We start from the raw sequence: 26071 nt of genomic DNA on the forward strand, positions 1-26071 counted from the left end.
TCACGTCGACAGCATGAATGGCTCGCAGTCGCGCAACCCGTCCGACTCGGCCATGCATGACGCTCGAGGCAGGAAGCCCTCGCTGCCACAAGGCCAACCGACTGCCACCAACACAATGACCCGTGCCGAGCGCTTCGAGGATGAGAAACGACGCATGGTTGAGAGCTGCTTCTCCAAGCTCGACCAGAATGGACAGTGCAAGTCGCATCGCTTCACCCAGCTGCCCTGCCCCGCTAACACTGCCAAATAGTGGCCGAGTCGTACATTACCCACATTCGCATAACTGAAGATGCCGCCCATCCCTCGACCCCTCCTCCGCCGACCTCTTCTCCTGACAACAAGAAGCCTCGCGTCATCGTCGTCGCTGTCCGTAGCACTGGCCGTGTTCGTATGCACAAGGCGCGTGAGAACAACAACGGCTCCTTCTCCATTGGCAAAACCTGGAATCTCGAGGATCTGTCTGCCATTGAGTCTTTCGCTCACCCTGATCCCAATGCTCCTCCACCTAAGCAGAACCATTACCAATGGGCCAGTAACGTAGGCTTCGTCGTCACCATCTCGAAACCCTACTACTGGCAGGCTGCCACGTCCAAAGAGAAGGATTTCTTCGTTGCTAGTCTGGTCAAGATCTACCGCAAATACACAAAAGGCCAAGTTCCTGATCTTCGTGGCTTTGATCCTCGTGATGTAGAACAGATGCTAGGTCTGGCACCTGGCCAACAACAAGCACCGCGGAGTTCGCCTGCTGTCCAGGATCGACAGGCTCCTCAAAACAACCCTCCTCCTCCTCGTCCGCCTTTTGCCGAACAGCATCGTCCCTCGTCTCAGGACTCACGTCAACGCTTCCGACCTGAAAATGGAGAGCCTCTTCCGCCGGGAGGTTTGCAACCCCAGTCTCGGCCTCCACAGGACAGGGGTTTGCGACAACAGCCTAGCCGAGAGCGCATGCAAAAGCCCAGTCGTGAACCCATGCGTGCTCCGAGTCGTGAGCCCATGCGTGCCCCAAGCCGTGAGCCTGGTCGTGCTCAAAGTCGCGAGCCTACGCAAAGAGGTGCTGCTCCTCCACCACTGAACAATGGTCCACCTCCCGGTGCTCGATCTCGTCTGACTCCCAAGTCTTCGAGGGCCGAGTTGCAGCATCCACCCGTGTCTGAATCGCCCAATGCCTCCTTTGCATCATCGATCAGATCAAACCCTAACATCTCCGATCAACCTTCAGCGCACTTGAATCAGCCAAATGAACAACCTGGAAAGTTAGCACCGGCTCGTGCCGAAGGGCGCCAGCAGAGTTATCAAAGCGTACGGAGCGAGCGAAGCATTCAAAGTCAGCGTAGCCATGAGTCTACGGAAGGAGCTCCGACTGAAGTTAGTATGTTCACATCAACTCTGAATCAGTGGAAGCCTCCTTCGCGCGAAGTCTCGCCGATGAGACAACCCTCTCCTAGGAAACCTTATCCTACTACTGTTGATCCTACCGAGCCTCGGCCCTCAGTATTCGAAACCCTGAAGAACCAGCGGCAACCAGGTGCTGCAAGCCAACGGGAGAGAGAACCATCAATCACTCCTCCTGACCAGTCTTCTAATGATATCCAAGTTCCCCCTGAGCGAAAACGGCCGTTCATGGCAGGTCGGAACTACAGCGCAGGACCAAGCGAGAATGATCTAGACTCAGAGGCATTACGCCCGCCTCCACTTTCGACTAGCAGAAATGTTTCCGGTGCTAGCACAAACATCAGCACCGTTGCTACAGTCGGTCGTCCTTCAAGTCCTCGTGGCCTAGGGATCGAAAAGTTCTTGCCCCCACAATCCACTTCTGATAACATACCTGGTGCTTTCTACGATACGCCAACAGCCTCGAGTGCTGACGTGTCATCCCAAGCTCTGCCGCCACAGCCAGAGACCAGAGAGCCAGAACCTGTACAGGCCCCAACTCTGCCGTCCATACAACCAGAGGAGATACCGCCTCCGGTACCCGAATCCAGAGATGTTTTGTCAGATGAGGAAGAGCATCGCCCCGGACTCGGACCCATGATCAAGAAGAAGACCGGCCCCAAACTCGCAGACGCCCTTCGAAAAGCTGCAGTCGCCCAGGGTGCATTCAAGCCTCGTGCTGGCGGTGCTGCTGAGCGAATGAGAGCCATGGCAGAGGCTGCTACGAAGGGACAAGGACCTGACGGTATCACTGGCGTCGTTCCGGCTCCTCTGCGAAAGATGAGCGTGGATACCGGTAAATCAGAGCTGCCAGTATCTCCTGTGAAGCCCGAATTTCCTCCGTCTGTGGCTGAAGTTGCGCCTGAATCAGAGGCCCAAGGTGCAGATACCGAGATCTTACCTAAGGTTGCAAATGAAAACGAGCAAACTCATAAACCTGTCGATGGAGCCGCTGTAGAAGGCTACTTCCCACAACCCGAACCAGAGCAACAGCCAAAACAACCCGAAGTACCAGTGGTGGCTCCAGAGCCCAGACGACCAAAACGTAGATCAGCGCAGCAAGAGAACCATCTTCGTTCACTCAACATCGACCCAAGGTTGCTTGACGGCAGAGGCATCCAATTCGAGTCCATCCTCTCTGATTTCGGTTGGGGTTCTGGCCTGTTGAAAGGAAGGCAACTAGAAGATCTGGAGGCCGATCTCAAGCGCGAGTTAGGCCGTGTTGAGGCTGGCAGCTGGCTGGGTCATCTTGAACAGAAAGACGATCGAGTTGATGTCGTCGACCAAATGCTTGACCGAGCAATTGCAGAATGTGATGAACTTGACGGGCTTCTCACCATCTACTCTGCGGAACTGAGCACTCTCAATGATGATATTGCTTTCATCGAGGCGCAATCGCAGGGTCTTCAAGTACAAACCGCTAACCAGAAGATTCTACACACTGAGCTGCAGAAGTTGGTCGACACTATCTCCATCTCACCACGTCAACTAGAGCCATTGCGACACGGAGATTTCGGCAATCCAGAAGCTCTTATGTCAGTGGAGTCATCACTGCTTCTTCTTTACAAGGCTATGGCTACTATCGACCCTTCTGTGCGTTCAACAAATGCTATGAGACCTGCAACTGGCCTTGATGCCAGCGACGTTGGTACTATGAATGCTCTGCAGGAGAAGCGTAACGCATACATGCGCGAGAGTGCTGAATTCTGTCAACGCCTGATGCGCTACTTGGATAATACTTTCGCGTCAGCACTTGCGGCTGCCAAACCCGTGCTCATGCAACATCCTGGTGGTATCGGAAATGCCGCAATGAAACTCAACGGCCCAGGGTTCAATTTGGCTCGTGCCAATCTTTGGCAGTTCAGCCCATTGCTGCTCTTCACTAAGGAGACCAATATGGCTGCATGGCAAAGCACTCTCCGCATGTATCATACCAAGGCTCGTCCTCTGTACAGTGATGTCTTCCGAGACAATACCAACAACTGGAAAAGGGGTGCTCGCACGGCTGGTGGCGAAGCGACTGAGCTGCTCTTCACCTCGGTCGAGAAGGAAACTTCGGAAGGTCTTACCAGTACTGCTCGTAAACTAACAGTGAAGCGATCGCAAACATTGGCTAAATCTTTCCGATCAGCTGGTGCTGGTGGCGATAAGCCGACAACTATTGACAGAGCGCAACCTGGACGTATGGCTCCATTCGAGGTTTTCAATGGGGTGCTTGAAGAACAAATTCCACTAATCTCCATGGAGCAAAACTTCCTTGTTGATCTCTTCCACGCCACCAGTCTCGAGAACATTGACTTTGCAGATGCAGTGGTGGCTAATGTCCCCGAAGCACGCGTGGGCACTGATCTCACTAGCAGACGTCTGATGGAACCTGACCGAGCTATGGCACGACGTGTAGCTGATGTCATGGAAGAAACATTCGGATTCTGGAAAGACGAATTAAGAACCCTCATGGAATGGGCAAACGCTGGCGACCCTATCCAGGGTGTCGGTGTCCTCACTGTTCTGGCTTTGCACATATACCGCTTGCAAGAAACATCGCAAGAGTTCTTGCTTCACAACCTCAATGAGGTTTCCTCACGCTTGCAGACGCTCTTTCAGAAGTTCGTCGATGAACAGATTCACGCCATTGAAGATACAAAGGTCAAGATTAAGAAGCGCAAGGGTGTCATTGCTTTCATGAAAATCTTCCCCTTGTTCTCGAACGCTGTTGAAGGTACATACCTCTCGGCTGCAAGAGAGTATGATGGTCATGCAGCGGTTCTCGGTGCTCGCCAACTTATTGATGACGCATACATTCGCATTAATAGAGCTATGTGGGATTCTCTCAAGGTCATTGCTAGAGAATCGCCGACTGCTACCGGTGCTGCTGCATCTGCTACAACGGCACATGGCCTCGAATACGAAGACAAGGAGATCTTGAACTACCACATTCTCTTGATCGAGAACATGAACCACTACATTGAGGAGGTAGATGATGGTGGCAAGGAAGGCTCGATACTCGCCGAGTGGAAAGCAAAGGCCCTGATGGACCGCGCTGAACATATGGAAGAATATGTCGGCCGTGTCGTCCGAAGGCCGCTGGGCAAGATCATTGTAAGTCTCTTTTCTAAGCTCATGTCTAAGCATAGCAGATATACTAATAATCGTCTTTCAGGACTTTATCGAAGGTGCAGAAGGCTTGTTAAACCAAAATATGTCTGGCCCGAATATCGCAGCCCGACCACTCTACTCACGCCACAACACCAAAAAGTTGCTCGCTTCACACGACGGCAAGAGCATACGCAGCGGCATCGACACGCTGCGCAAACGCATCGAAAAGCACTTTGGTGATGCAGACGAAGAACAACTGTCACGACAAATGGTTTCTATGGTGTGCAAGGAGTGCGAGCGCCGCTATGATAATGTTCTTGATAGGCTGCAGAAGTGTTGCAATGTATTGTACAAAGAGGACGAGAAGGGCGTGACGATTGATTGGAGCAAAGAAGATACGAAAGAAGGCTTCAAAAGGATTTGAGAGGTCAAGTCAAATGACAAAGGATGAAATTTTTGTTCCATGATTTGCATTGGGATGGATTGTTGTTTGTGTCGTTGGGTGGGCATGCATGTTTCTGTATACCTGAGCAAATGCAAGAATTACTACCTGCCTTTTTTTGAGCTTTCGCTATGGGTGACTGCCTTGAAATGTGTTCTCGGGCCGCTCTTCCCCTCATGATTTATCTTCATCAAGCTTTGCTTCTATATGACCGGCAGGCTCGAGCCTGTTCGCGTACTTCCCAGGACTTGTAGACCGACAAATGCCAAGAATACTTCTACAACACCAAAAGAAGCGGTCAAACCTTTGAACGGTCAAAGGGTCTGAGCATTGACATTCTCGATGATCATCTTGTCGAGGGTGTATCAAGAAATGCCTCGAGTCAGAGGAGGTCCGGGCATTCACATGCACAGAAATGGCAAGGACTGCCGGACGGACAGGAGGGACAAGAAAAATTACAGGTCGACCGTTTACATGTCTGGTGATTGGAGTGTTGATCATGATCAGCAGGAGCAGGAGAGGTGATCATATGATGAGCAGAGAAAGAGGGTCTTGGAGATTGCTTTGAGCATCAGGATAGGTAGGTTGCTTGGGCATGACCCACTGGCTAGATAAGGGTGGCTGTCTACTAGTAACCTATAGTAAAGGAGTGACTGGAAACTGTTCTCTATACTATAGCACAGGAAAAAGTTGAACGGGAAATGGGAGCATATGCACAGAGAATTGTGTGTTTATTGTGTGTGTATTGTGTGTGTATTGTGTTATAGAAGGAGGTTTAGCTTAGTTCCTCATCTGATATTGGTATATGCAAACATGATAGAACTCGAAGATGCTAGCGAGTGTATGCTATTTATGCGATCGAGACCATGCCGACCCAGGAACTCTATAGAGTGTATGATAAGAACAAAAGAACAAAAGTTTTAAGATCTACGCAACTTCCCTCAATGGAAGAGAAGGCGGATCGAAATATGGTATCTCGGAAAATGTTTTATGCAACAGTGAAGAAAAAAAGAAAAATCAGGATATATGCTGAGACGCCGGACGCTGTGCAAGATTTGAACAAAAGGAATCGTTGATGTTTTTGTTGGCAAGCCATGGAGGAAGCTCATCGGGTGATATTCTCCATGGCGCGATCCAGATCCGTGCTGCGGCGGACTTCTTGCTCGATGAGCTTGTCGACAAGATCAGAGTGCTGTGCCGAGAGTTGCGCCGCAGCTTCTTGTGCAGCGGCGGCGTGAGCAGCGGCAGACGATACGTGGGCACCTGCCAGCAAGTAACTGTCCTGGCCTTCCAACTCAAGCGGCGTTACAGGACCAGGACTGCCTAGTGGGGCAAGGCGGGGGCTCAATGGCTTCTCAAAGCGAGCTGATTGCGGTCTTCCAGAACTTGCATTTGCAGCGGCGGTGACGGCAGCCTGAGCAGCCAAAATCTCTCGTTGATAGAGGTAGAGTTGTTTTTGAGCCTCAGAGTAGAGCCTTTGCTGAGCCTTTGGGCTGACTGGAGGATTGGATGGCGAAGTCGGACCGGTACCGGGGGTGTTTGCAATGGATGATGATTGTGATGAAGGGAAGTTTGCTGGGTGGAAGCGGGGCAGACCAGGCAACTTGAGAGTGTTGGCAGTGGCGGCGTTGCGATGGCGCATCTGAGAGCTCGTAGCAGCAGAGCGAGGGTGAAGACCGCGAGGTGATGGAGGCTGCAATTCGTAGCGTGGCGTCGTCTCAAAGCGGGGCGACATGGGCGACGATGGCCTCAGAGCAGGTGAGCCGCGAGGAGAAGGCATGGTGGGCAGGCAGCAGGCGTCTTGGTTGACAGATAAAGGTGAAGGATGCTGGGGATGTTGGAGCATCATTTGAAACCTGGGCAAATTTGGAAGGCGACAGGCGGTCTTGTCGAATCCAGATCAATTCATTCAACCGCTAAAGATTCTTCAGGCAAGCGTGGTGGTGCGTGGTGCGAGGCAAGCACGAGCAACGTTGATTTTGTCGTCCGGGTTAAGAGCAGAAAGAGCGAGTATGGCCCGACTTTCTTCAGGGTTGGCCTCTTCCTTTAAATTCGTTTATTGCGGAGGAGATGGAGAGGGGGGCTTGGTGCTTAATCGAAAGTGAGACGCCTTTTTTTATGATACAGACTCCCAAAACACGGGCTTGGGGCACCGACAGTGGGTCCTGCCATGGCATTATTATATCGACCTGTCGTCGATACGCGATCGAAAATGAGGGCCTGAACCACCGACCAAGACTTCCCCTCACCTAGCACCAACCTGCGTCATGCATCAAGCACGCACGCTCAGGCCGGCAACAGGTACTCGTGCCCGGCACGGCTAGTCCTATCCATTGGCCTCTGATCAAAGCACGCCATGTCAAGGTTTCAAACGACCCAAACCCTCTGTTTCTCTGCGCGCCTTGTCATCTTGTCGCAGCTTTGTGTGAATCAAACCTTTTCCAAACCCTTGACTTCCCATTCGCATCCAAAGCACTCCAGAGGCTCAAGCCGAAGCTAAAATTCCACACACGACATAGCCGTTTGGCTCCACGTGCAACGTCGTGTCAGATTGGACGTAGAAGAAAAGGATAACTGTGCAATCTTGCTCATAAGACTATTTCCGGGCGTGATAACTTATTCCGAGCATATCCAGGCAGGATGCTGTACTTTGCAATAATGTCGTCGTCTTCATGATCCCCTCGCTTCCAATGCTCGCTTTATCAGCCTAGCTGCACGCTGTCGCCAAACTCACATGAGAGCCGGTCCTGCTTGCACGTCAAGCATGACGGTTATCGGCACTTCCCTGCAGAGATAGCAGCGTCATACCTTCGTCCTTCGCCCAACTCTACGCATGACTCTTGTTCCTGACGGTATCTTCCAATCTCCGAGTGGCTGAGATTGCGGAAAGCACACCTGCAGCGGTTTGTCAAGCCAAGTCCTGTGCCAATTGCGTTTTGTCACATCACCGTGAGCGAAGACAAATCAAAGTGGAGAGGTCAAGAGAGCCCCTCTTGCTCACGCAGCACGCTGCCGGACCTGCGTCCCGTGGCGTGTGGCTGGCTTCGCTTTCCCTTCTTTTTGGCCTCTCAGCCGCTTCTTGGAACTTCTTGTCTTGCTCACGTGAGATGTGCAACAGTTTCCTTCACTTGGCTATTTCTGTTTATCAAGCTGTCATGGATAGGTAGGCGAGGAGGCCAATCCGCGGGAAAGTCACGGGAAAGGAACGACTCTGATCTTTTCCTTTCTCTGGTCAAGGGATCCTTCTGCTTTGCTACGGAAACCCATCGCACTATCGCAGAGTAGATAGCCCCGTCGCGATGATCTCTTGCTGTGTTTTGCATCCCGCACTCATCCGCCTTTTTCAAGGTCGCTTAACTCCTCCCTAGACACAGAAGGAAGGAGAAGGTTGGCCAAGCTACAATAGCAAAATCTGCATGCTGGAAGCCCGCGCGATCGTTCACGGCTGAGAGAGACACGTTTCTTCGTCGTGGGACGACTTGCTCCCAAACGTAGTGGAGCACGACAAAGATCGACCTGCTGATGTTACCGTGTTGCTATCTCTTCCACGTCTCTGTCTTGCTGCGGCATCGCGGAAAAAGAGGCAAGTAGACACGACAAGACGTAGGAATCGAAGGTAAGTCGATGCGCAGCGACCTCCACATCAAAAACCATATCTCTCGTCGTCCCATCACAACAACAATGCTTTCTACCGAGTTCTATGCTGTGCACCTGTTATCCCTCTTTGCTTTGCTGTCGTGCCATGCTGGCTGTGCTTTTCGCTACAATTTTCCCCCGACGCTGCAAAGCCCATCGGCGATTTCATAGTTTGCTTACGAGATATACGAACTCGAGTCTTGCTTGCGTATTGTACTCGTCCTTCCGCGGTTCCTTTCGGAGCAGCAAAAGGGCATGCTTAGGCGAATTGAGGAGGTGTTGCATAGAAAGTCAATTGGGTTTATGTACCTAGGCAACGACTTGACGACCTTGGTATTCTTGCAACTTGATGCAGATCATACAACGAGGTCTCAAGCACTAATTTCGTCCAAAACTGGTCACAATCAAACCGTTCTTCTTCTGTCGTACTTGGCGCTCGAGGACATAGGGTCAAGAGCACGAGAGTACGAGAACACATTGCAGGACGGACCCGGTGGTGAAATTGCATCAGGGTCGTGAGAAACGGACATTGTCTGACATGTGATACCATGATGGTAAACGGTTGGTCAAAGTAGCATGAGGAGCTATGCATTGTGGTAGGTCTTCTATGCATGAGCACGAATTAGGATAGAAATCGTATAAACAAGTAGGCGGGGCAAGTAGATGAGAGTGAAGCTAGTTAGGACGGGTGCCCTAATCCAGTCAGCCTATTGGGGCATTCGAGTCTTTCGTACTACATGTTGACTGGTCCTGCCAACACATGAGCTCTACGCTTCTCTTCAATCAAGTGCTGATCTTAGTTCTTCAGTCACTTTCGCATCTTGAGCATTCAATGGGGACACGCTTCTTGATGACCAACGTGGCAAGGAAGTGATAACATGAACGCAGGACGATAAATTTACATTTTGTTCAGAGCAAAGAAGCGAAGTGACTGGTTTACAATTGATGCTAGTCGAGCTTCGATGTTCGCAAAAAAAGAAAAGGACCCCCTCGGATGTAATCTGTACGTTTACTCCTCGTCGTCGGCGTGCTCCAGGCGACCCTGCTTGGAGTTGAGGTACTCGTTGCTGGAGAATACGTTAGCCTCAAGATCCAGTTTTGAGCGGTCCAGAAGATGCGCTGGCTAGATTGACAGCCGGGAGAACAGATTAGGTAAAGCGAAACTACGGGAAGAGGTTTTTCGACCGCATTCAGCTTCCCACATCTGTCTCTTGCTGTCGTGTCTTCGGCCGTGGGACAATAGAACCGGGTACTGCTTACTTCTCGGTGGCCCAGTTCATGAGCTCGTATCCGACGAGCAGAGGGACAGCCCAGTAGAGGATTTGGCCCTTGGTTCTGCGGTAGGTGTTGAAGATGGCGGCGTGTGCGGTACCAGCGAGAGCACGCTGACGGTTCTGGGCCATGGCGTAGGTAATGATACCACGCTGCGGCGGGGAGCCTGATCGAAAGAGGATTGGTTAGTGTTCGTTCGGTGTGCGAGGCTAGAAGATGGCAGTGGTTGAGGGTCAGGGCGAAAGCGTCAATGGCGATTGCGGGTCGAACATCGATCGGGCGGCGTGTGAATTGGAAACTGAAGTCAGGAAAAAGGCATACCAAGGCTACCCCACCATCCCATGTACCTGAGAGCGTGTCAGTGATGCGCAATGTGGTATTGAGGGTCGTTGATGCGCCGGAGGTTGCGGGCGCTCAAGGACGCTCGTGGGTGTGCAGCGACTCACTGGCCAGGCTTCTTTTCTCCGCCACCACCCATTGTGATAGTCTATGTGTTGATTAAAAGGGAAAGAGAGGGGAAAGACGTGTGGAACAGGATCCGGATTGCTGTCGTCTTGATGGAGGCAGGATCGAAGTTCGCCATGGCCGTGGTCAGCAACGCCGCTCGGGCCTCGCAGCCGCCAAGAGTCGGAAGAAGCAGCGACTGGGCCGACATGCGCAAAGCGTCACCATCTTGAAGCTCTCTACAGCTACGCGCCACTGCACAATCCACCACGACAACCATGGCCGCCAACGCTCTCGGTGCTATCTACAAGTGGGCTGTGCCCGCTGCTCTCGGTCTGTCGCTCGCAAATGCTTCCATGTACGATGTCAAGGGCGGTACTCGCGCCGTCATCTTCGACCGTCTGTCCGGTGTCAAGGAAGGCGTTATGAGCGAGGGAACCCACTTCCTGATTCCCTGGTTGCAAAAGAGCATCATCTACGACGTCCGCACAAAGCCTCGCAACATCTCAACCACCACTGGTTCCAAGGATCTGCAGATGGTCAGCTTGACTCTCAGAGTCCTGCACCGTCCCGAAGTCAAGGCTCTTCCCAAGATCTACCAGGTTCGTTCGCCTTACTACTGCATATCAGTCGCATAAGCTCATGTTACATTTTCAGAACCTCGGTCAAGATTACGATGAGCGTGTCCTTCCCTCGATCGGAAACGAAGTCCTCAAGGCCATCGTCGCCCAGTTTGATGCTGCCGAACTCATCACTCAGCGTGAGGCCGTTTCCAACCGCATCCGTACCGACCTGCTCCGCCGCGCATCCGAGTTCAACATTGCCCTGGAGGATGTTTCCATTACCCACATGACTTTCGGCAAGGAGTTCACCAAGGCCGTCGAGGAGAAGCAGATCGCACAGCAGGAAGCCGAGCGTGCACGCTTCATTGTCGAGAAGGCCGAGCAAGAGCGCCAGGCCAACGTTATCCGCGCAGAGGGTGAAGCCGAGTCAGCCGATGTCATTTCCAAGGCTGTGGCGAAGGCTGGTGATGGCCTCGTCCAGATCAGAAGAATCGAGACACAGAAGGAGATTGCCCAGATGATGGCCAACAACCCCAACGTCACCTACTTGCCTGGTGGCAGCAACGGCAATGGTCAAAACGGTGGTCAGGGCGGCAACTTTTTGCTCGGTCTGAGATCGTAAAAAAGATGAAAGTGTAAAATCTATTATACCTTGGGCTTGTTATTACCACGGCGTTCGATGCGGCATGGCAGGCATATGGGCATGAGCAAAACTACTACCTCTTCTCTTATCTTCTTGTATACATATCTACGTACGCACGACCAGCGCTTCTCTTTGCTTCAAACATGCCAGTACACTGAAACGCCATCGCTAATGAAACACGTCAAAACGGAACAAGACATCATTCCCCGTCCCAGCGAAGCGTTTCGGTATAGAAACGCACCAAGGCTTCATAACCCAACTGATCACCCTGGCGTAATAATTGTGCTGCGTCAATATTCAAGGGACTGTCGGGCTCGGCAGAGGTCAGGAGCTGCTGCACGGCCTCCAGAGTCTGTTTGACAGAATAGACAGGACTCCAGCTAGACTTGAGCAGATCCAGACATATCTCTCCAGTCTTGAAATGCACATTCGGATGACAGATGGGAGTGACAAATGTGATGGTAGGAGGTTTGTTGGGATATGTGTCAGGGATCACAATGTTGAGTTTCCAGAGGCCGTCTATGAGTTAAGTCAGGGGGTGGACAAGATGGGTGATAGGGATGGTTGGTGGATTACTTTGGTATGCAGTGCCTGAGACGCCTTTGAGTACAGCCGTCCAGTGGGTCAGCTCTTCGTCGTTGATGGGCCCGAGTTGAAGCAGTGCATCACTAGGGTCTTTCTCATATGATCGCAACTCATGCAGTAGCCTCTTGGTGACTTGTTTCGAAGCCATTTGATAGTCTTTCTGTGTGGATATAAAGACACCTTGATGCTTGTGGATTGTCCCTCGGTCCATTATGAAGGTGGAAGATGTGGGGATGAGCTTGACGTCGATTATGCTTGGCATAACATTTGTCTGCGAGATGGGAATTTCTTCGTCTAGTCGCATTCTGTTTAACTCCAGCATTCGAACCGGTACAATGACGGTTCCTTCGGCAGACGTCTCTATCCTCCACAGAGCAGATGGCTCTGCAAAATACTCGGCGGCAGGATACACGGTGGTGGCGGCCGTCAATGGTCCCATCGAAGTAACACGCCGTGATGAGCTGCCCCAGCATGCTGCTCTGGAAGTCAATGTGCGCCCCGCTGTCGGTGTAGGCAGTGAGTATCAGCCTCTCGAACTCTTGCGATAGTCCAGGTCTAATCTCGCATCTGCAGGCCCCAAAGAACGTCATCTCGAATCGCTCATTCACTCGACACTACGCGACATTGTCTTGACCCACATGCACCCTCGCACCTTGATTCAGTTGACTCTGCAAATCGTCAACACTCCCGAGCAAGAGAACACTCTTCCTGCTTCTTTCGTGCGTCCCACTCACACAAGCAATTACTGTAAACTGCAACAAGACTGACGTAAATTTAGGCCCTCTCACCTCTTCCAGCTCTCCTTAACGCCTCTATGCTCTCTCTGCTCAGCGCAAGTATTCCCATGAGCAGCACCTTCACCTCGACACTCATGGCTGTTTCATCCTCTGGCGACTTGTCCATCAACCCTGCTCCCAAGGTCTTGCTTACCGCCTCTTCTGCACACGTATTCGCTTTTTCATCAACTGGAAACCTCGTTCTGGATCTCAGTGAAGGAGAGTTTGACATGGATACCTGGGAGAAGGCACATGACAAAGCAAAGGAGGAATGCTGCAAGGAGCAGCTGTCGGAAGATGCTATGGAGGAGGGAAAGCCCAGCTTGCAGGCCTTCATGGAAAGAGTCGTCGAGGCCAGTGTCGACAAGCAGAGAGCCTGGAAGAACGGCTAGATGCTGCTATTTGAGATCAACTCGGAATCAGCCTGAACTACACAGAGACTGCGAAAGCCGAACATGGAGCACAGAAGGCAAATGTCGTTCGAGACAGGCTTGCATGAGGCTTGTCGACTGGCATTATCACAAGCTTTCTACGGCTGGTCAACAACATCCCGCGACACGCCATAAGAGAAACCCTGCCGCTACTCACGATGAAACGAACACTGTCAACGACGGCATAGATCTCATTCCTATGCCATACTCAAGATACGGCATCGTCAAACTCCTCGCTTCGGCATCTGGCATCATGCGATCAAGCAGTAAAGGAATCAAGGGCGCAACAGCTGCAGAGACGATGGTGAAGTTTTGATCTAGTACTGGCCACTCTTTGGTCCTAGGGGAAGCAGACCCATTGCAGCTTGTACAGAGGCTCTCAATAGCCCCTCGTCCTACAATACAAATCACCATAACCTCTCTTATTTACCTTGAACCGTCGCGAAACAATTGCGACGGAAAAAAAAATAATAATTGACCACCCTCATATTCGAACCCCCGTCCCTTTGCCCTCTTCCCCATCTCTCCCAAAAAGGAAACATCTTTGGAAGGAAAAAAAACAAAAAGAAGGCTTGATGAATCAAACGTTCAAGTGTGTTCCAAAGATTTGAGTAGGCACTGTCTTTGCTCTCCATCCCTGTTTGAATTGGTAAAAGGCAAATTCGAAGTCAGAAATAATGGAAGAGCAGTGCTAACTAGAGCAGGATTTGGATCAAATATATAGCTTTGACAAAAGGCTTGGCAGTGGCTGTGGGGCAGGAGAGACCCTGGCCCAATATTTCCATCACCTATCGCTTATTAAAATTGGCGATGAGGGCGTACGGAGCTGGTTCCAGTGATTGAGAGTTGTAACTAACTTTCGAATTGATGTCTCGTGCTCTTGGATTTTGATGGATAGGACTTCCAAATGGGCGCGACTATCAACCTTGCAACCTCTTCTCCCAAGTCTTTCTCAACTCTTCCATTTCCCTCCAAACCCTTTGCCCAAGTACCTCAAACTCCTCTCTCGACTCTTTGGTCAAATCCTTTTGACCTCTCCATCTATTCGCACTCAATCTCATCTTTCCATCTGCTTGTTCTCCTACCTTGCCTCCCCATCCCCATCCACCGACTTCTGTCCGCACAACGCGTTCGTTGCCAAATACATCTGTCGAGCTTGCCCATTTGGCTTTTCCCTCTGTAGATTCTTGTTGCGCCAGAGATGAAAAGGGAGCTAGAGAGAGCCAAACGCTGGATACGGCACCGAGATACGAGGATACAGGGTGCCAGGGCGAACCTAACCAGCGAGCGACGTATTGAGCAAATAACATGGCGTACCACAGCACCAGCGGCAAGTCTGCGATACTGGTTGCGCAAACACCTGGGTGAGCGAGGTACATGATCGGTTTCTTGTGCTTGTCATCGCCCTTTTCCTGAAGGAATGTGCTTGTCGAGGATGCAGTGGATGGTAGCTCGGAAGTCAGGACCAGAAGATCAGTAAGACGTTTTGAAGACTCGTAAGCTGCGTCTGAGGTCAACGCTTGCAAGTCTTCAGGATTGAAGGCATGAGCATAGGCCTCAATACTCGAGATCCAGATAATGCGACCAGGTTCTTGAGACTCAGTTCCCTTCATCAAAGGTGCAAGTGCATGAGCAAGCAAGTAATGACCAAACACATTTGCCGTGAACACTTCTCCCAGCTGTTGATCCTTCTCTTCATTGCCTTGGACTGCGACAGATCCTACGAAGCCTAGTTTGTAGGTTGGATATGTGCAAGAATGTTTCCAATCTGTCATCATGGACCAAACGGCACTGGGCCAGTTCAATCCTTTCCACCCACCAATGCCTGCATTGCACACCAGCACATCAATGCGATTGCCTGCTTGTACCAATTTCTCTCCAAGCTCTTTGACGCTGCGCAAGTTACACAAGTCCACTTGCTCGCCAGAGATCCTGATTCGCGGCGCGAGTACCTTGCTGATTCCCGGAGTCGACTTGTCGGCCTTCTGCAGTGTCTTTTGGAGATGCGCGGACAGTCGTGTTTGAGTATCTTTGTTTTTCGAGGACGACCGCGTGGTTATGATGAGGTGGAGTGTCTGGGTCTGAGGTCGCGAGTGCAGGAATTCATCAATGAGGCGGCAGCAGGTCGAGAAGCCTAGCCCACTGTCCACATTTCACATGTTAGGATCGCTTCTTCTTGCAAGATTGATTCATGACTTTACCTGTTTGCGCCTGTAACCAGTACAGTATAGACCGACTGTTGCTCGTTGTCCAGGTTATCCATGTTTATTTTGGTTGCAAGGAACCACTTTCCTGTTGTGTGGAGAAAGGTGAGATGAAGCTTTGAGAGGAAATGATACAGGACTTTGGTGGAGCTCTTTTGAACTATATCTCCGTCTCCAATCTAATTTTATCGTACCATGTTCATGCACTCTTCTCACCTTGATTCAGTCGACGCCATACTCCTGCAATATCTCTCCTTCAATTTGTAGTTTCGATCGAACCCTTCCCGGGTGGCACGGCATCGATATTGCATCGCTTCGGCATCGCTCCACATGCAAAGTTATGCTGTCATTGTGCTAAACATCAAGGTGTTGTTTTGTATCACGACAAGGAGAGAGATGGAAATGAAGAAGAATTTCGATTCTCAAACGGAGAAGAAACAAGTATAGGTGAACGCTATGAACACAACCATCCAGGGCAGGATCACTTGATTATCTCCCACTCCAAGCACCAGCGCCTGGCATAGTCACAAAAACAGAAGAAAGGATCCCCCATCCGAAACGCCGTCGCCCTCATGAACCACGCCGATTCCCAGATTAAAACTTAGTATGAACAAGAAATTGACGTCCAGCGTTCGTGAATATCGATGGCCATGACAACCATCAAAGTGAATTCTTGCATAGCAGTTTAGATCTCCATGGCATCAGCCGGGCCCTCACTAGAGCCACGGTGCATGCGACGGGGGTCCCAGCCAGAAGCATCGTTTGTGTCAACAGTGCCGTCGGCCCAGGCGTAGTAACCGTCCTCGAGCTTGTCGCGCACATCGTCGAGATCGTTTCTGTATTCGCCTTCGTTGCTGTCGTTGTCGATACTCATTGAGTCTTCGTATTCAAGATCGTCGTCTTCTCTCCAGTTGTCAACATCATTGTCATCGACGCTGTGACCAAGCCAGTACTGGGCTCTCTTTCCAGCTCCCTCTCCAACACCGGGGTTGGTGATTGGCACGGTACGTGTGTGCATGCCATTGGCGGGTGAGTGCGACAAGACACTGAACGCGCGGAAGTTGAGATAACAAACTCTCTTCTTCTCCTTGTTGAAGAAGAAGTAGTGTTGACTCCACAATGCACTTTCAGCCTCGAAAGGATCGTCCTCGGGGTCCCATGTGTACTTCTCACAGGCCTTGAGATCCATCTCCTTGTCGATCAACTTCCACATGTAATCGCCCCACACAAACTCGGCGTTCGGTGATGTGATGCCTTGTGGTGAACCTGCACTCAACGAAGACTTGGCGTGAGGTGACAGAAGAGTAGACATACGACGAGGACGCATGTTGATAAGAGTACTATCCACACTTCTCCTGATTGATGTACCCGTCGTCTTACGGAAGTCGGTAGGTCGTAGGATGTGCGAAAAGTCGTAGTCGGGGTGTGAGGCGTTGAGAGTTGCGATCAGGTATGCGAACGTTCGTCTTGCGCTGATCTGATTGAAGGAACCGAAAGGGCTATCGCGAGAAAGATCGATCTCTGGCATGTGAACTGACGGCTTGCGCTCTTTCTTTCTGCTGTCGACTGGAAGCGATGGAGGTGATAGTGATGCAGCCAAGCGCAACAGGTTTCCATGCTCCTTCTCGAGTGAATTCTCAATGTTCTTGTACAGTTTCTTGTCGCTGCCGGCAGCTTTGGTTGTGTAGAGGTCGCAGCCGCCAATGACATGCAAGTCGGTGGTCGAGAAGTTCAAGGCATCTGTGACTATCTGGAAGTCGCGTAGAGGAACGTACTAGGAGTCCGTTAGCAGTGTTCAAACATCGCCCAAGGAGCACCTTTCCAGCAAATGATGATCGCCAAAATTGCGAGTGCATAGGCAGAGTAAAGGTGTTGAGCGCGTCGCGTCTATTATGAGCTTACCTTCATGTTGCAGGTCGATGCGCCGTTGTCGGGCAGATGGAAGAGCGAAGAGATAAGGATATGCGAAAGTACGCAGTAGTTGAAAGTCGTCCAGATGTTTGCTGGACGAGTGAAGGATGTTTGTTCGGTGAGTCAAGCAGACGCGCGAGGCAATGCGACGGTTGGCGATAGTGCGCAAGGAGAGACCGAGTGGTTGCTGATAAGCGGTCAATCGGTGTCGCACACTGTCGCAATGTTGAGAATAATAATGGGCCGAATAACAAGTCGCTGGTGGATGAAAGGAAGCAAGAATGGGTCGCGATAGCTGAGCGGTGCTACGAGCCGACGTTGGATCGCGAGAGTCGCTCTACGCCGGTTGCGGGCTGCCCTCTCCTCGGCGGTTTGGGGAATCGTGGTGACGTGATGCGCGGTTGGCTTCGAGCCAATCAAAGCCCGGACCTCAAACATCTGACTGGCAACACAACTGTCGCAATTGATGCATCGACCAACGTGTTGAGAACGTGCTGTAGAGTCGAATTTCGTTTTGTTGTTGTTTTGGATGTCGAGAAGGAACCCCATGAGTCGAGACAGAACCTAGAGAGAGACAAAGGTCAATGTACCGTGAGGACTTGTCAGCAACAAGACACTCATCGTCATATCAGACATGACAACAAGACCATGAGAACAGAAAGAAGAGAGAGACAGTCGCATGAACAAGAGCAAGAGCAACAGAGTCACACCAAGAGCCTGAGCCAAAATGGGCATCATTGGATAGTCATTATAATTGAGCAGCAGGTCTAAGACCCGGAAGCCCTGCCTAAGGCGAGGGACACTCATTTGAATTGCTAGTATTGCACAAGTTGTGGTATCGTTGTCCAAACGTAAATCACAAAACCACCTGTAACTCCTGTAATCCGATGTAACGCCATAAAATGCTGCGAGTGCTGTAGTATTGTCGACAGGGCCGTATTGTTGAAAGACTGCCTCTACATGATGCGCGTGACTGATTCGTCTTCAACCTGTAACGAGTGTGAGTATATGTTGGCAGATGCCATGTGGACGAAAGTGGTGCAGGGTGTGTGAGACGAAACGTGAAGCGACAGCAGTGTGCGGCGAGAGATGTGCGTACCTCCATGTCCTCCAGACTGTCTTGTTGGCCAATACACCTGAGTACGTTCTTCTTACTACTCTCTTGCATCTCTCCGGCTAGCAGTAGCTCGTCGAGGATGAAGTATGCTTTTTGGAAGTTGAAGATGATGTCAAGCTCGCAGACATTGCCGTAGTACTTGTCCATCTGCTCGACATAGCGGTGGACAATCTCTAGTGTGATGAGCTCGTTGTCGTCGGAGGCGCAACCGGCGATGAAGAAGAGGGAAGCGTAGCGGCGGTAGACAACTTTTGAATCTTGACATAATCCGTCAGCTTGTGGATTGGTGCGTGGGTGGGGGACATGATGCGACCGACCTTTGTACTCGAGGAAGTTGCACATGCGCGTGCGACGGGCGAGAACTAGCTGCGATACATCCTTGATGATCTTTGCCTTGTCCTTGGGCGACAGTGTGGTGAACCACTTTGCGAGGCGCTGTGTTGGCTGTGTTAGCTCCTGCTTGTTGCAAGCACGCCAGCTGCGGCACTCACGACTTTGCCCTGCCTTGACAGGAGAATCAGATATCTGGCGAGCGCATTAGCATGGCAAAATACTGTCAGCTACAAGGAGCTACATACTTGATGGCCATTGTTGCGGTTGGAGGTGGAGGGTAGCTTGCTTGGCTGCGAAATAATGTCGCTCCTGAGTAATAACAGCCAGCCTGTCACACACAAGACAGTCGGTCGCAGACGCACTCAATCAGCCTCAGCCGGGAGCTCCAGACTTTGTCCCTCGCGACTGCCTGCCTTTCTGGCTTTCGGCCAACCTCGGCGATAGCACTTGCCTAACATCATGCCCGAATCATACATGGCATCCCACCATCCTCGACTTTTCCTCTCCATGTGTCTACACCCACTCACGCGATATCTCTTTGCTCTCTAGTTGCCCGACAGTCGCACTCTCATTGCACCCTACTGTTTTTTGCTTTTCGTACATTTCTTGCATTTTCAAAGCGTCGTGATCCTTTCCTACTTTTTTCCGCTTAGAAATCCTCCTCAACCATCATGACGGCCGAAACCATTATTCTATCCACTGGGTACTGCTCGTCATGTCGCGTTATAGCAGCTTGTGCTTATCTCTCTTAGCAATACCATGCTTCAACAAGGCGTGGGTGCCGCCGATAATTCCCATACCGAACTCACTTGGAGTCTACGCGACAACTTCGAAGGCTCAAAGAACGAGGCCAAAGAGCTGTCTCAAGAGAAGGCTGAATCTATCGATTGGATCTCATACTCGAACGATGCCAAGACCATGTACATCCCACGCCTCGACTTCACCAACAGCTCCCTACATGAAGAGCGCGAACAATATGATATAACTGCAAAGGTCTTCTTCCTCTCCGATGAGGACACTTCTGCAAGAGAGGAGCATCTTCGCCAAGCTGTCGATCTGGTTCAGAAAGAGTTGCACATGCCCAACGTCGATCTCTTGATTGTTTCCTTCCCTGGAGTCTACTTTGACGAGGAGAGCGAATGCTGTCCAGACAAGATCAAGAGCAGAGGAACAAAGGAATCTTCTCCCGAGCCAGTCGACGATCAATTGGAGACCTGGAAACTGGTCGAGAAGCTGCACAAAGATGGATTGGTACGAAGACTTGGTGTCTCCGAATTTGGCGCGAACCGCTTGCAACCCTTCCTCGACAAGGCAAGTGTCAAGCCCTCGGTCAACCAGATCAGCTTGCGCGACTGCTGCAGTGTACCCCAGCCCCTGTCCAGTCTCGCTAAGAGCAAAAACGTCGAGTTGTATGTCAACAATGACTCGGTCAACATCATGCCTCGTGGCACAATCAGGGGTCTACTCGATAACGAAGGTGCTGGTGTCCTATCGCAAGCCTCGGAGAAGGTTGGTGAGAAGAGAAAGAGACAAGAGAATGGTCAAAAGATGGAAGGCCAGGTTATCCCTCAATGGGTCATCAAATACACTGCAGTCGTGAAGAACCGAGGCGTGGTCGAGAATAAGGGCTATTTCGCATGCGCAAAGTATGTCGAAGTTGATGAGAAAGCCTCTACCAACGGACATGCCAACTAGGACAAGGCATCACCACGACCCTCAAAACTCAAACCTCTTATGGTTGCATGGACTCTCTGAGCGCTCCCGACTGTCATGAAGCACGAAGAGCGGACATCGAAGCAGCTCAAGACAGACCTGGGCGACAGTATGCCCCATCGAGCCGATGCATCTCGTCAAGACACGCTGCTGCTGTCCGGCGAGCTGTGTACTAGCTTCTGGTCCCTGCTAGGTCAGTATTCACGCATGCCAGCCTGCCAACATGATTGGCGCACATGCCCTTCGCAGTTACTTTTGGAAAAGAGCTGCTTACTGCTGGATTGGTAACGATTAATGCCTTGCTATCAAATATTGAACGCAGCCATGTGTGGAAAAGTATCTCTTTTTGGACTCTGTTTTGTTTCTTTTCTTACCTGGACTCTTTTTGTCTATTGTCTCTTCGTCAAGCATGACGACCTCCTGTATCAAATCTGAGGAACTAGGACATACCTTCATAGAGCATATAAAATTTCAGTATCTCATGACACACACAATTGCCGGCATCGGCCTTTATTATACCGAACAGCCTCTCCGGCAAAATCACCGATATCACGGAGTACTGTACATGCTTCGGATGACGACCGGATGTCGAAGATGCACCCACAATCACCTTCCGGCAGAATGCTGCGGAAATTCCGAGATGGGCAACGCGGAAGGTGGGCGAGGCGGGATGGTCGGGGAGAAGACCGGTGGGGTATATAGCGGGGCAATGACCTGGTATCCTCAGAACATTTAGCAGCAGAACAATTCTGTATTATTCGGAAACTCCTTTACCTCTGAGGCTCGATATTCTCTATTACTTAAGGACACGAGCTCCAATCTTTACCATAACAACTAGCCAGCTACAATCACAACCATGGTTCTCCAAAAACTAACCAACAACCCCGCCGTACGCATGCTCAATGCAGCAGCTCAAGGCAAATACGGTGTCCTCGGTGTAGTATCCTACAACCTCGAAACCATCATCGGTGCCATTCGCGCAGCCGAGGCCAAGAAGGCACCTCTCCAAATCCTCCTCTTCCCTTGGGCTCTCCACTACTCACCATCTTTCGTTTCTGCCGCCGCCGAAGCCTGTGCCGCCGCCTCAGTCCCCGTAACTCTTCACATGGACCACGCCCAAGACCCTGAAGTCATCAAACGGGCCGCAGAGCTCAAGAAGCACGACGGCACACCCATGTTCGACTCAATCATGGTAGACATGTCACACTACGAAAAAGAGGAGAACCTAGCAAAGACTACAGAGCTTGTCAAGTTGTGCCATTCCAAGGGCATTGCCACCGAAGCCGAGCCTGGCAGAATCGAAGGTGGTGAAGATGGTGTCAAGGATACTGCAGAGTTGGAAGGTATGATGACTACTGCTGAAGAGGTTGATGATTTTATCGCTACGGGGATTGATTTCTTGGCTCCGGCGTTTGGAAATGTGCATGGTGATTACCATGGTGTGGAGAATATTCATCTGGACTATGAGCGGTAAGTTCCATCTTCTTCTGTGTTTGACTATCCACAGTTTTGCTAACGATAATATTCAGTCTCGAGTCCATCCAAAAGAAGGTCGATGGCAGAGTGCAGATTGTGTTGCACGGTACAAACGAGTTCATCCCTGAGATCTTGAGCAAGTGTATCGAGAGGGGTGTCACTCGTGTCAATGTCAACAAGATGGTCTTGTCTGACTACTTTGCCTACACAGCCGAGAAGACTGGCAAGGTGCCGTTGACTGAGCAGCTCGAGACTGGCACAGACTTGATCAAGAAGCAATGCGAGTACTGGATTGATAACATGGGCTGCGCTGGCAAGGCTGGCACATACTAGGCACCTGAACACTGCAAGTGCGGGAAAAGTAATCGGAAGGAAGTTTGGACATGCTCTATTTGAGTCAAATAAAACATTCTATGTCTATCTCTGTGTTCTATCGTTCATTACCTCCTGCCTAGGTCTTAGTATCCACTAACGGCCTTCGGCATATAAAGCCCATCCAACTCAGCAATCTCCTCCTCGCTCAACACCGTCTTAGAATTCTCCACAGCCTCATCAATCCTCTCCTTACTACTCAATCCCAAAATCGGAATATCGCCTTTGGCTATACTCCACCCAACCGCCACCGCAGCCATAGAGATGCCTTTTCTCTTTGCAATCTCCTCAACCTTGTTGACAATCTTTTCGTCGGTTTCGTTTTCCTTGCCGCGGATGAGCGCCTTGAGAGTGTTGTCGGAGGCTTCGCGGGTGGTGGAGCGAGAGGACCAGGGGCGGGCGAGGACGCCGCGGGCCATGGGGGACCAAGGAATCAAACCTACGCCGGTGTGTTTGCAGTAGGGGATCATTTCGCGCTCTTCCTCGCGGTAGAGGAGGTTGTGGTAGTTTTGCATGCTGATGAATTTGTGCCAGTTGTGGGTTTCGGCAATGTTCTGTTTATGCTCTGTTAGCAATCTTTGTTCTTCTCCTTTCTGTTTTGGGCAAGGGAGGGACTTTACCTGCAGTTCTTGGAACTCCCAAGCTGCCATTGAAGAGGCACCGATATAGCGGACCCATCCCTTTTCAACGACATCGTTCAATGCCCGCATAATTTCCTTCTTCGGGGCTCCTCTGTCCAATCTGTGAATCTGTAGTCTGTTTCCTGAGTGTCAGCAATGCTTCTCTTCTGTTACAACCATCCTGGAAAAACACAAAACTTACACATCGATATAAGTACCCAGTCTCTTGACACTAGCTTCCACAGCATCAAAGATATGCTTTCTGGAAAGTCCAACTCTGTTCACCAAGTCGCCATCATTGTTCATCATCTCTGGAATCTTGGGCTGATGGACGGAGTTATCGTCATCAGTAACGCCAAAGTAGCATTTGGACAATAGCACAAGGCGGGAGCGAGGGATATTGTACTTGGTGATCGCAGCACCGATAATCTCTTCACTGCGTCCATTGCTGTAAACATCTGCTGTATCCCACGCTGTAATGCCGCTGTCGTAGGCATGCTTGAGCAGAGGCCTATATGGGAGGAGTTAGAACCACTTTTTGGTAAGGAAATGTGATGTGGTAAAGACTTACAATGCTTGCTCCTCATCCAAAACCCAATCCTGCCATTTGGAAGAGCCGTAAGACATTGCTCCGAGAATAATCTGGGAGACTTTGAGTCCTGATTGTCCCAAGCTAGATGGGTTTCGATGTAAATATCTGGTTGGCGTTTTGTAGCAAAAGGTGGACTACGTACTACTGGTACTTGATCTTGGACTCTTGAGGTTTGGCGTAAGCTGCTAGTTCCTTCATCTTGTCGATTGGTTATCCAAAGGCAAAAGAGAAAAACCAAAGTGGCAGAGACATGCCAGCGAGTTTGTTTTATGTTGACCATGGAGCTATGATGCTATGTCCGAGCAGCCGGTGAACCCGGCACATAGCTCCGTAATGGAGTGGACACAACTGACTCATCACGAATTTGGGAAAAAAGGGTTCGTTTAGCAAGGTGATTGATATTTCGTCGTTGATTATTTGTTGCCTCGCGTGATTCGCGTCCAACCTGTACAGCTTCTTCCCAAAAGTTTCTCCCTCCAGTACCATACTGTATCGTGATATTCCGTACTGGGCTTTCCAATGCCTACTCCGAATTACTCCTCACAGACCCAATTGTGTTTGAATGCACTTATGCCTGCTTTGTGGTGAAAGCAGCCAGACGCTTCTTCAGTCTGGACTCGTCCTCAGAAGACTCGACAACTTCGAGCTTGCCGTTCTCGACGTGGTAAATAACACCGTGCAACTGCAGGTTGCGCTCGGCCATGGCGTCGATGACGGTGGGGTTCATTCTGAGAACCTCCAGACCGCGCAAGATGTTGTACTGACTGAGTCTGTGGGTCTTCTCACCCTGGGACTGCATGTTCTCCAACTCTTCTGTGTGGTCCATTCTCAGCTGGCGCATGGGCTGCAGCCAAATGTCGAGCAGACCAAGTCTGTTGTTTGCAAGAGCGGCGTTGACACCACCACAGCTGGTGTGGCCACAGACAAGAATGTGCTCGACCTTGAGGTGTGCAACGGCGAACTCAATGACGGACAGCGAGTTGATGTCGGTGGGTTGGATGATGTTGGCAATGTTGCGGTGGACAAAGACCTCACCAGGCTTCAGGCCCAGAATGGTCGACTCTGGGATACGGGAGTCGGCACAACCGATCCAGAGAATCTTGGGAGACTGGCCCTTTGCCGACTTGGGGAAGAAGTCAGGGTCGGACTGCTCCATGCCGGAGCTCCATTGCTCAACGCGCTCGGCGAGGGTGTGGGCGAAGCCGCCTGTTGAGAGAGATGGTCAGCATTGGGTGCTCGCTGGTATGCTAGAGTCATGTGGGCAATGATACGGTATTCGTCGTCATTCTCTGAGTTTTGACAGAGCGAGCGTGGTGATGAGTGGAAGAAGCGATTGGGAGTAGGCTTGAAGGCACGCAATGGCCTGGCTGAGCGCGAAGCACGCACAGCGAGTTGAACAAGAGGCCGCATGTTGTTGGGTGTGATGGAAAGAAGGCAAGAAGTTGGGAGGTTGGAGGGAAAGCAAAGATGGCTCTTTTGACTCACGTACCCTTGGGACCGGTCTGCTGCTCTGACATGGTGTCGAAAGTTGGTGGTTTTTGGTCGGGAGAAAGGGGAAACAGAACCGCGTGTCGTTTGGCTATCGATTAGTGACTGACGACAAGTGATGGCCGTTTGTCGACTGCAAGGTGTGCTGGGGGATTTATCAAATACTGGAAGCTCTGGCTCTGGCTCTCCTCTCGGCTTGCGAGCTGTTGGGAAGCTGCATCGTCTTCCCCGAACGCACCGACGAATACCGTTGCCGGCGCTTTGCTGGCCAAACTTTGCCAAATGACGATTCGTCAAGCCAAAGAGTAAATGTCTCGGATATAAGCCTTGCTCGATGCCAGACTCTTCTCTGATAAGACCCGCAGCAACCATATCGAGTTGCAGACCGCCTTGCAGCTCAACACAGCGCCTCCGTGCCTCTCGAGCCGCTCGTCCGACCTGACGCTGACCACAGCACTCCCAGACTGATTTTATAGACGGCCAAAGCCCATCTGCATTTCAATGCATGGCACTGACTGCTTAACCGAAGCTCTGGTAACAACGCACGCTGTGCATTGCTGCATTGCAGCCCGCCTAACCGTCACGACCACGACACGTACGGGGGGATGGTGGGGTCAGACCCAAAAGGTGGGTGAAGCTGGAGTGCATTCGCTTTGTGACTGCCGCAGCTCTTTTATACTTGCTCCTTTTGACTTTGTGTTTCGCGCCTACGTAAACAATCAAACAGATCCCTGCACGAAAAACAATCACCTGATGTTTGCATCTCATGAACCCCGACTTTCTCACGAGCATCGAGCGGGCTAGGGTCACAACGTGTGGAACAGCAGCTAATCCTTATCACTCTATCGAACGCAAGACGAGGTGGACTTTGTTGATACAGTCATGTCAAGATGTATATGCTCGCAATCCTAAAGTACACCATTCAC

At 51.0% G+C, this 26071-nt stretch overlaps 13 protein-coding genes across 13 annotated transcripts; 5 read left to right on the top strand and 8 right to left on the bottom strand.

Moving 5' to 3' along the window:
- Positions 1–13: 13 nt before the first annotated feature.
- On the top strand, positions 14–4951 carry M437DRAFT_75220 (uncharacterized protein; the record flags this gene model as incomplete). The annotated part of the gene is made up of 3 exons (XM_041026375.1): positions 14–197; positions 251–4530; positions 4592–4951. The coding sequence occupies 3 exons, from the start codon at positions 14–16 to the stop codon at positions 4949–4951; spliced, it is 4824 nt and encodes a 1607-aa protein (XP_040879698.1).
- A 1123-nt stretch (positions 4952–6074) lies between these two features.
- On the bottom strand, positions 6075–6749 carry M437DRAFT_48525 (uncharacterized protein; the record flags this gene model as incomplete). The annotated part of the gene is made up of 1 exon (XM_041021681.1): positions 6075–6749. The coding sequence occupies one exon, from the start codon at positions 6747–6749 to the stop codon at positions 6075–6077; it is 675 nt and encodes a 224-aa protein (XP_040879699.1).
- A 2865-nt stretch (positions 6750–9614) lies between these two features.
- On the bottom strand, positions 9615–10355 carry M437DRAFT_84384 (uncharacterized protein; the record flags this gene model as incomplete). Its single annotated transcript, XM_041028096.1, has 4 exons — positions 9615–9672; positions 9866–10043; positions 10199–10224; positions 10324–10355. 4 exons carry the CDS (start codon positions 10353–10355, stop codon positions 9615–9617), a joined length of 294 nt encoding a protein of 97 aa, XP_040879700.1.
- Positions 10356–10599: 244 nt separating this feature from the next.
- On the top strand, positions 10600–11506 carry M437DRAFT_84385 (uncharacterized protein; the record flags this gene model as incomplete). Its single annotated transcript, XM_041028097.1, has 2 exons — positions 10600–10923; positions 10979–11506. 2 exons carry the CDS (start codon positions 10600–10602, stop codon positions 11504–11506), a joined length of 852 nt encoding a protein of 283 aa, XP_040879701.1.
- A 220-nt stretch (positions 11507–11726) lies between these two features.
- Positions 11727–12260, bottom strand: M437DRAFT_48290 (ubiquitin-conjugating enzyme; the record flags this gene model as incomplete). Its single annotated transcript, XM_041021631.1, has 2 exons — positions 11727–12046; positions 12104–12260. 2 exons carry the CDS (start codon positions 12258–12260, stop codon positions 11727–11729), a joined length of 477 nt encoding a protein of 158 aa, XP_040879702.1.
- A 187-nt stretch (positions 12261–12447) lies between these two features.
- Positions 12448–13280, top strand: M437DRAFT_48444 (uncharacterized protein; the record flags this gene model as incomplete). Its single annotated transcript, XM_041021666.1, has 3 exons — positions 12448–12628; positions 12686–12831; positions 12891–13280. 3 exons carry the CDS (start codon positions 12448–12450, stop codon positions 13278–13280), a joined length of 717 nt encoding a protein of 238 aa, XP_040879703.1.
- Positions 13281–14239: 959 nt separating this feature from the next.
- Positions 14240–15582, bottom strand: M437DRAFT_48612 (3-ketosteroid reductase-like protein; the record flags this gene model as incomplete). Its single annotated transcript, XM_041021699.1, has 2 exons — positions 14240–15461; positions 15521–15582. 2 exons carry the CDS (start codon positions 15580–15582, stop codon positions 14240–14242), a joined length of 1284 nt encoding a protein of 427 aa, XP_040879704.1.
- Positions 15583–16208: 626 nt separating this feature from the next.
- M437DRAFT_48366 (repressor of RNA polymerase III transcription MAF1) lies at positions 16209–17297 on the bottom strand (the record flags this gene model as incomplete). The annotated part of the gene is made up of 1 exon (XM_041021646.1): positions 16209–17297. A coding segment is annotated over one exon (1089 nt), but the record flags the coding sequence as incomplete, so codon positions are not given.
- A 1093-nt stretch (positions 17298–18390) lies between these two features.
- On the bottom strand, positions 18391–19078 carry M437DRAFT_48673 (AP-2 complex subunit sigma; the record flags this gene model as incomplete). Its single annotated transcript, XM_041021705.1, has 4 exons — positions 18391–18423; positions 18534–18808; positions 18869–18986; positions 19043–19078. Coding segments are annotated over 4 exons (462 nt in total), but the record flags the coding sequence as incomplete, so codon positions are not given.
- A 477-nt stretch (positions 19079–19555) lies between these two features.
- M437DRAFT_75228 (Aldo/keto reductase) lies at positions 19556–20579 on the top strand (the record flags this gene model as incomplete). The annotated part of the gene is made up of 2 exons (XM_041026376.1): positions 19556–19587; positions 19637–20579. The coding sequence occupies 2 exons, from the start codon at positions 19556–19558 to the stop codon at positions 20577–20579; spliced, it is 975 nt and encodes a 324-aa protein (XP_040879707.1).
- An 874-nt stretch (positions 20580–21453) lies between these two features.
- On the top strand, positions 21454–22406 carry M437DRAFT_49032 (aldolase; the record flags this gene model as incomplete). Its single annotated transcript, XM_041021765.1, has 2 exons — positions 21454–22067; positions 22127–22406. 2 exons carry the CDS (start codon positions 21454–21456, stop codon positions 22404–22406), a joined length of 894 nt encoding a protein of 297 aa, XP_040879708.1.
- A 125-nt stretch (positions 22407–22531) lies between these two features.
- M437DRAFT_84392 (Aldo/keto reductase) lies at positions 22532–23855 on the bottom strand (the record flags this gene model as incomplete). The annotated part of the gene is made up of 5 exons (XM_041028098.1): positions 22532–22999; positions 23066–23201; positions 23268–23576; positions 23637–23738; positions 23800–23855. The coding sequence occupies 5 exons, from the start codon at positions 23853–23855 to the stop codon at positions 22532–22534; spliced, it is 1071 nt and encodes a 356-aa protein (XP_040879709.1).
- Positions 23856–24225: 370 nt separating this feature from the next.
- M437DRAFT_75231 (carbonic anhydrase) lies at positions 24226–24813 on the bottom strand (the record flags this gene model as incomplete). The annotated part of the gene is made up of 1 exon (XM_041026377.1): positions 24226–24813. One exon carries the CDS (start codon positions 24811–24813, stop codon positions 24226–24228), a length of 588 nt encoding a protein of 195 aa, XP_040879710.1.
- Between the last annotated feature and the right edge of the window lie 1258 nt (positions 24814–26071).

Source organism: Aureobasidium melanogenum (genome assembly GCF_000721775.1).
Source record: "Aureobasidium melanogenum CBS 110374 unplaced genomic scaffold scaffold_10, whole genome shotgun sequence".
NCBI classification, from domain to species: Eukaryota; Fungi; Ascomycota; class Dothideomycetes; order Dothideales; family Saccotheciaceae; genus Aureobasidium; species Aureobasidium melanogenum.